This window comes from Gossypium hirsutum, chromosome D13 (assembly GCF_007990345.1).
Source record: "Gossypium hirsutum isolate 1008001.06 chromosome D13, Gossypium_hirsutum_v2.1, whole genome shotgun sequence".
NCBI classification, from domain to species: domain Eukaryota; kingdom Viridiplantae; phylum Streptophyta; class Magnoliopsida; order Malvales; family Malvaceae; genus Gossypium; species Gossypium hirsutum.
The window spans coordinates 55,121,847-55,130,448 of NC_053449.1; the positions used below are offsets into that span (position 1 = coordinate 55,121,847).

At 36.3% G+C, this 8,602-nt stretch overlaps 1 protein-coding gene across 3 annotated transcripts; it reads left to right on the plus strand.

The window, feature by feature from the left end:
- The first annotated feature begins 1,813 nt into the window (after positions 1–1,813).
- Positions 1,814–8,259, plus strand: LOC107937741 (protein SCAI). Of its 3 annotated transcripts, none has more exons than XM_016870711.2 (10): positions 1,814–2,234; positions 2,892–3,279; positions 3,762–3,968; positions 4,244–4,465; positions 5,300–5,366; positions 5,457–5,681; positions 6,347–6,438; positions 6,525–6,707; positions 6,775–6,911; positions 7,769–8,259. In XM_016870711.2, exons 1-10 carry the CDS (start codon positions 2,101–2,103, stop codon positions 7,992–7,994), a joined length of 1,881 nt encoding a protein of 626 aa, XP_016726200.2. In that variant the 5' UTR covers positions 1,814–2,100; the 3' UTR covers positions 7,995–8,259. The 3 variants fall into 3 exon arrangements, with proteins under 3 accessions (XP_016726200.2, XP_016726193.2, XP_040965096.1); XM_016870704.2 differs by having other exon boundaries at positions 1,818–2,234; positions 5,300–5,369; XM_041109162.1 differs by having other exon boundaries at positions 1,818–2,234; positions 5,300–5,369; positions 5,487–5,681.
- Positions 8,260–8,602: the final 343 nt, after the last annotated feature.

Consider the following 8,602-nt stretch of genomic DNA (forward strand, 5'->3'; position numbering starts at 1 on the left):
GGTAGTTAACGCCGTTTTGATGCTATGTTGTTTCAAAGCACCAATAAAACTATCCTTGTTGGTAAACTGATTACCAACTTCAAATTCACCGGAATCTACCTCCGAACTTGTACGATCAAGCAACCAGTGTGGTAGATCTGGAAACTCTAATGCATCATCTGCAGACAGATCGACATTATGTATGTGGGCTGGAGGTGAGTATGCTCTGAATCGTGGATTTTCTTCTTCATCTGAACTCCTTCCAGCATCTTCAGGTTTTGTTGGAATAGGCTCCGGTTCAGAAAATAAGCCAACTTTTGCACCATCTGGCCCGGGCTCTCGAGGTGGATCCACATCGGAGTCATCTTCTAACCCACAATCATCTGCAGCGTACGAGGTCCCCTCACTGGTTGACGTCGTAGGGAGTACGTCATCCCTTCTTCTAGGCATTTGATAATGTCTCCAATTGGATGTCGATTGTCACCCATTAGAACTTGATGCCGTTCCCCAGTACGTATTTCCAGCATCAAAGTCGAGCCACCAACGTACATGTCCCATCCACAGACAGTATCTTGCGGGGGATGTGCACTCGACAACGCTACCGAACATGGACTGTTCCGTATTTTGTAACCCGCTAACCGAGTGTCGGCCATGGGTCGTTTATACATCTCGAACACCAGTCGTAAGTACATCAATTGGCGATGTAAATTGTACATATAACTCAATATAAGGTGCTCCACTAGCAAGATGAGTCTGCACCATTGCCTCTAAGCTACAAGCACCTTTTATGTCGAACGAGTCATATGTCACCTGATCAACAGAAGAACAAAATCGATACGTGATAGACAGAACTTTCATTGGCGTCGTTCCGAAAATTTTACGCCTAATTCTTTTACGAAGTTCTGTCAAATCTATGTTCTGGTTAAAAACCAGTCGCACCGTATTCTCCGACAAAAAAAAACAACACCATTCTCGGTGTGGCAAACCTCACCATCGTAGTAAATAACAGCACTAATACGTTCACTCATATTTGAAACTCAAACCTTCTTAGCCTCTCTAAATTGTTTCTACTGTGACTTATGCATTTGAAAACATTTTCTACCTAATTTATAGCATCCGCCGAAACATGCTACTGTAGCAAAAGCGTGTCCACGAGGGTGCGATTTTCACAAATTTTTCTCAAATAGCATCCTGCTAGAAGCGATTTTATACTATTTGCTCAAAAACGTAAAAAAAAAATTTATTTTATCCATGATCTACTGTAGTAAAAGCGCGTCCACGAGGGTGTGATTTTACAAATTATTCTCAAATAGCATTCTGCTAGAAGCGATTTTATACTATTTGCTCAAAAACGTCAAAAAAATTATTTCATCCATGACCTACTGTAGCAAAAGCGCGTCCACGAGGGTGCAATTTCACAAATTATTCTCTAATAGCATCTTGCTAGAAGTGATTTTATACTATTTGATTAGAAACGTCAACTCAAAATTATTTCTTCCCGGATCTAAAAAACCTAAAAAGCCTGAACCCTAAGCCGAAAAAACCTAACATGGGAAAAACGGTAAAATCCCGTCCCCCAGAACGCGCTACGTGGCGTCAGGAAATCGCGGCCACGTCAGCGCGAGTTGCTGACATGGCAACAAATCGCGTCCTATTTCCTGAGGCATACTCTGACATCGCGCTGACGCGTACGCAATTTCTCGAAAAATGAATCATTCTGATAAATAATTAAATAATGGGCCCATTTTGATAATTTTGAAAAAAAAGTTTTTTTTGGTAAAATGGCCTTTTAGAGTCGCCGTGAGGTTTACCAAAATTCTTTTTCTACTAAAAGAAAATGTGAAATTGATAAATTCACAAAACCTCAGTCAGACAGTCACTGCGATGTGCGATCACCAAATATTGAAGGAAAAAACAAAAACCAAAAACCTCTCCTCTATTCTTTTGATCAAATTCTAGATTCGCCCCTCTTAATTTCACTCGAATTCCCAGGTAACCCTCTACGATTATGTCATCGGAGTAAATAAGACCTCCAATTCGGTTGGAGAGAGTTGGGGTAGCGGCCTTGTGAGAAAGCCGACGGAGCGCATTCGTAAGTCCAAAGAAAAATAAGAGAACGAAATGTCGCAGCAGCAGATGAACAACAATACCAGTAGTAGCAATATTCCGGTGAGCGAGAGGTATTGGACTTTAGTTGATAAAGCTGATAAGAAATTTTCGAAGATCAGAGACTTGCCTTACTATGAGCGCAACAGGTATAATATATATATATATATTTGTGAAACTTTTCTTTACTTTTATCGTCGTTTGGGAATTAGGATTTGTAGTTTTTAATTTCTTTGATTTTTCTGCAATTTTAAAGGTAAATAATTTAACTGGAGAGAAAAAAAAATATATAATCTATTTTCGAGAATGGTTTATTTAGGATGTCAAACCAAACTATTGGATTATGCAAACTTATTTTCGTTTTCCTTTATTTTTGGAGGTTAGATTTGGTGGTTAATTTTGCCTTTTCGTTTCTCTTTCCTGAAACAGAAAGCAATAATGCATTTGGATGCGAAACTGAATTATGATTCAAACAACTAAATTTGAAGTTCTAACTTTTTTCTGATAACAAAATATATATTTTTAGTAAATCTTGAATAATTATTTTGAATTGATATTGCATTTTTGTCAGTCCTTTTTAATTAATTATGATTTTACTTTTACCACTTGCTTTTGCCTGTTAGGAATTTTTTGGGAAGGAAACAGAGAATTGTAGACGATGAGTCTTCAAACAGATAATCGAAGAGAACTTTAGTTAATTGAAATAGTGTGGTTCTTTTATTGTGTAAATGGAACTATAATTTGTGGAACATTAATTGAAAGACAATTTATTAATGAACTTGGCATATTTGGTTTCTACTTCATAGGTACGATACATACTTTTACAAGGTATTCAAAGTCTACACTCAGTTGTGGAAGTTTCAGCAGGAAAATCGGCAGAAGCTAGTTGAAGCAGGGCTAAAGAGATGGGAGATTGGTGAGATTGCATCACGAATTGGTCAGCTTTATTATGGACAATATATGCGAACAAGTGAAGCGAGTTACTTGTCTGAGGCATATATCTTCTACGAGGCGATTTTGACTAGGGAGTATTTCAGAGAGGGATCATTTCAGGATTTCAATCTTGCAAATAAACAATTGAGGTTTCTAGCTAGGTTTTTGATGGTGTGTTTGGTTCTAAACCGGAGAGAAATGGTGCATCAATTAGTTAATCAGCTGAAGATGTTGGTTGATGAATGCAAGAGGACTTTCCAGGTCTTTATGACGTAACCATGCATGCTTCTTTTCTACAGCTAATGAAATATAGATGTGCCTTAAATAAGACTGCATCTTGTGAAGATGAAGTTATTTATATGCTTCTTTTCACTTTTTTCGGGGCTTTGTTTTTTTTTTTTTTGGGGGGGGGGAGGTTGACTTTTGAGTTATGGAAGAAAGAGGTAATCAACATCATTAGTAGTATATCATGGAATAAACAAGATATGTTACATCTGTTTTTTTCCCTCTTAAAATTAATCCAAAGTTTCACAGAGAATATAGTAATCTTTGGTTGTGGAAGCAACTGTAATCCAATGTTTTAAAATTTCCATGGTTCCTGTCATTTGGTGATGGTTTGATTCAGATGTTAGATGGTCTTTTAGGAACCTCCAAATCTCCTTTTAATATTCAGATTTGGTTTTTTTTGAATGACAGTGATTACTTGTGTCCAGATTAATGATTGTAACCCAGTTTCTCTCCAGGACACTGACTTTAAAGAATGGAAGCTGGTGGTTCAGGAGATAGTAAGATTTTTGAAAGCTGACACCGCTTTTATGAATATCAGGCCTTTAAGGTATAGTCTTGTACTGGACCCTCACCCAGATGTTCTACCTCATGTTGCTGCACCAGTTGCAAGAAAGAATTTGAGATTGCGGGATGCTGTGCTGAGCAGCTACCACCATAACGAGGTTAGGGAAGGTTTTGTTTTTCCTGTCTTCCTGATAAATGGTATAGCGTCTGCTATATGCATGTATGCAGATATATGTATATATAACTTTAAATGTTGAATTCATTTTGCCACATCTGTATTTAATGAATTAAAAATAGCTTGTAATCTATCTCTTTCTACTGTTTACTCTCAATCAGGTCAAATTAAAAATGTTGAATTCATTTTTCTGCTTTTGTCATAATGAATTAAAAATAGTTTGTAATCTATCTTTTTCTCCTGTTTATTCTTGATCAGGTCAAATTTTCGGAGCTCACTCTTGACACCTTTAGGATGCTTCAGTGCTTGGAATGGGAGCCCAGTGGTTCTTTCTACCTGTCAGCTGGTGGTAAAAGTGGTCAGAATGGAGCATTAGGATCTAGTCCCATTAACCACTCCCAAGATATTGCTGATCCTACTTTGCCACCAAACCCAAGAAAAGCCGTATTATATCGTCCATCTCTAACACATTTTATTGCGGTAAGTTTAAAACCTGTGAATAGATATTTTCTTCAGGTGGTAGTTTTGGGGCCGATTAGGTTGCTGTTGGCTTCCATAATGCTGCTTTTAGTAGCCAACGAATCCTAAAGGTTGTGTTTTGAGGTGTAATTATTACAATAAGATGGGAATAGATTAAAATTTTTTTGGGGCCGGGAAAGAATAAAGTTTAATGAAATAAGTATTTTTGGCAAGAGAAATATGGGAGAGGGAGAGAAGAGTTGGAGTGTTGCAGTCAAGCTTTCCAATGGGTGTACCTTTTAAATGAAAGGAGAGTAAAGGTATTGAGTGATTGATTGGATTAGGATAACATAAACTCATTTCAATTTTTAAGCGAAGCCAAGTTCATAATAAGACCAACTTAGGCTCTTGCATTCTGTATTAATACAGAGGAAGTATAGGGATGCAAAAGAAAATTCAGTACTTCTAAGCTGCTGGTGAGCATCAATTGTGTTTTATCTCAATAACATATCTAAGGAAGTATTAATTGTAAATTTATGTGAAGATAAAGGAGATTATTACCTTGACAAATTATCATTTCTCTGTCCATTAATGAGATGTTTTCTTACCCTTCAGGGAATTAGGAATTACTGGATACTTTGTACATGAGTACATGACTTTTCTTGCATGTCAAGGGATATAGTAAAACACATATACTTTGACACAAATGGTGTAGCTTTTTTATGGAACTCATCTGCCAACGTCAACAATGACTGTGGGGTTTACTAATAAAATTGGGGTTTTATACGTGCTACCTTTCTTGCTCCCTTTCTTGCTCTGTAGTATGTTTTATGTTGTTGTACCTTCTGTGAGCAGGTTCTGGCAACCATCTGTGAGGAGCTCCCTCCTGATGGTGTTCTCTTGGTATATTTGTCAGCTTCAGGTGGTCAGTTTTGGCTCATGCTTGCCATGTTTCTCCCCGTTCATTATCATAATTGCAGCTGCTCATGCCTTTTATAATAAATTACTTCAGGAACAACTGGACATACATTGTCTCTCTCAGGTTCTGGGACCGGTATCAACACAGCAGAAAATATTACAAGGGACTTTCAATCTCATACAATTCACTCAGATGGAACCTCCACTTCATCTATGAGTTCACCAAGCAATAGCCCAAACCCTTCGGCAAGTCAAAAGAAAGGAGATTGCATCAGTTACCATACTGGTTGCTTGCAGTTTGGTAATCGCGGGAGTGGAGGTATTCACAAAGTTCTAAGCAATTATCAATCTCGTACATTTAATCTGCTATTTTGTTCATTGTTTAGCTTATTTGATGGCTTAATCTATACTTATGGGATGAATTGAAGAGATTTCATATATAATCTATCTCCTCACAAAACTATTCTCCATTATGAACTTAAGGTCTATTGGACATGTCATTTTGTAAAGTCATAATTCATACAAATGCCAGTCAGTTGATAGCCTTGTTGGGATCTTGTTCAATGATTCTTTACATTGTTTTTTTGTTGTAATGATGGTAGGTTTTAGTACTAGTTAATTTTAGGATTCACTTTCTCACGGTTTTTTATTATCAAACATGTCTCATCATGTGAAAAAGTAATATGCAACATCTCTGCTTTTTCTAATGCTTTGCAACCAAGAATCATGCCAAGCATTTTGTTTGTATGTTGAAACTTTCTTCCTGGCATAATCTAAATGCTTAAGGAGCTTCCTAAATGGCTGGTCTTTATTTTTCAGATTTTTAATATTTATGTTTGTACTGGGTCTTACTCATTTTCCATTTGAGAATTACGTCAGTCCTTTAATAATTTGGTATTTCTTTATTCATAGTCTTAACATTATTACGCCCATATCTTCTAGAATTATGAATTTTTGTCCTGACATCTAATAACTCATTTCTAGGATTGAACTGTATTTACCCTAGCGACTTAATTCCATTCACAAGAAGACCACTTTTTGTAATAATTGAAAGTGATGCCAGCGAGGTGTTTAAGGCAAGTGTGTCAAACTATGTCTCGTTTATTGTTGATACTTTTTATTGTGCATAATTTATAATTGTTTTGTGTTAAAATGTCTGCAGGCTATTAGTGGAGCTGAGAAAGGAGAGCGAGCTGCATTGCTTCTGTCCCCTAACTGTTCTTTTCCAATTGGCAGTAGTGATGCTTCTCGTCACTCAGTTGGTAGCCTATTCACAATTTTCCTAACAGCTCCATTGCAGGCTTTTTGTCTGTTGCTTGGTATTTCAGGCTCTGATATTGAAATGGTAAGGAAGAAATCCACTACTTTTTCGTTTTATTTGTTTGGTATATTAACTGCTAGAAAAATTCCAGGACACATATAAACATGCTGAAAGCCTGCTTTCTTCATCGTTAAATGACTGGGGCTTGAAATTGGCAACATCAGATAACGTTGATCCTGTCTGGGCGCAGATTCTTGGAGATCCATTCCTACGACGGTTTCTTCTTAGGTAATTTTGTGTTCTATTGTGAGGGTTGAAATGTTTAGGGAAGCATGTGGTAAAAATGTTTGTTGATTTTTATGAAATTTGGCCAAACATCTGCATTAAAGTTATTCAGTCTCTCTTTAACGTGGTGGTTAACGAGTCTCACTTTTTAATGTTTTTGCAACACTTGAGCTTGGTTCTTTCTAGTGTTGAAACTGAACTAGATCAGCCAATTGAAAGTGGTTGGACTTGGAGTGGGCAATTTAATTGGTCTTGTACACTGGATGAGACCTTTCATTGACTAAGCCTGTAGAAAACCAATTTAATCGGGAAAACCAGTTTTATTATTATTATTATTATTATTATTATTTACATTGATGATATTTGAAATTTTAAACCTTTTAGTTTTATAGTAAATCCAACATCATCAAGTCAAATGTACATTTCTATTAATCATTTAATGTTTATTTAACATTAAATTTTTTAAAATATCTAAAAACTCATTTAAATTAGTTGGACAATTCAACCGGTTGAACTAGAAATCGGGGTCTAACCATTTTGACATCTAGTCTAGTGCTTTTTTACACTGGTTTATGCTGAACTTAAATGGTGTCCCCAAATCTGGATTTATTCTTCCCTTTTCCTTCCAACCCCACCACAGTAGATTGGAGAAAGTGCCACAATGTGTCACCACTCAGTCAGTAGTATACAACTATGTTTGAAACTAGAATCCAAGTAACATAAATGTACATATTTGATGAGAGAATTATGACTGTTGCCCTCTATCTAGAATTTCTTTGCTCATGCGTTGGCAAGTAGGACTTGTAACCAAGACTATTTGACAATTTGCAGTTAAAACTTAGTTTGTATCCAATTTGCAGATTTATCTTTTGTCGGGCAGTATTGACATTGTTTGTGCAAACCTACAACAAGGAGGAGTTCCATCCCGAATGTATGCCAGCACTTCCGGATGCTGTTTCACCAAGGACAAGTGCCTCTCAAACCGCAGTTGTGCAGCTGGCTAAACTGTTCCATGCCACCAAACGGTTTGTTTTCACAGAAGCAATTCCACTTCCTGATCATATAAACAGTGGTACACGGTCTTGAATTTTCTTTCTCAGGAATTGGATACTCCATAAATATAGGTGAGTTTTACGACTGTTAGATTTGAAAACCGAGTGTTTGATGATTGAAATGGGCAGTGCATGGTTCATTCTTATGGTCACTGTTTCACGTGTATGTCTGTAAAATTAGAATTGGATATGAAGTTTGTTTGTTTTTGTAATGCAATGATGAAAAGGTTAATTTCCAAAGCTGGCAGGTACTGTTATGATTATTCTTTTTGGAATAAAGGGAGGAATTGTTTTGCTCATTAGGATTCAAGGTTAAGGAGTTGGGGTTTAGAGTTGGTGATCCTCGTATAATACAGACTCAGATTTTTTTCCTCATACCTAACCAAATTCTACTCACTTGAAGAAGAATTTAGGCATATTATTATTAACATTAAATTACCTTATTTAAAAAGAAAACCGAAAAATTAAGAAGTAATCTATATTTACTCTATAACTATTTATTTAAAAGTTGATTTTTTGTCAAATATTATGGCTCAAAAACAGAAAAATTAAGAAGTAATCGACTTAAAAGTGTGAGTTATACATCAATATCCATTCGTATCAACATGTGATAATTTTATACCATGTTTAAAATTACAATAT

Bases quoted from the DNA above. Each gene is read 5' to 3' on its own strand.
- LOC107937741 (XM_016870704.2), top strand. From the start codon at position 2,101: ATGTCGCAGCAGCAGATGAACAACAATACCAGTAGTAGCAATATTCCG. The intron at 3,969-4,243 runs GTTAGGGAAGGT...ATTCTTGATCAG, and splicing joins GCAGCTACCACCATAACGAG to GTCAAATTTTCGGAGCTCAC. The intron at 5,682-6,346 runs GTATTCACAAAG...ACTCATTTCTAG, and splicing joins TGGTAATCGCGGGAGTGGAG to GATTGAACTGTATTTACCCT.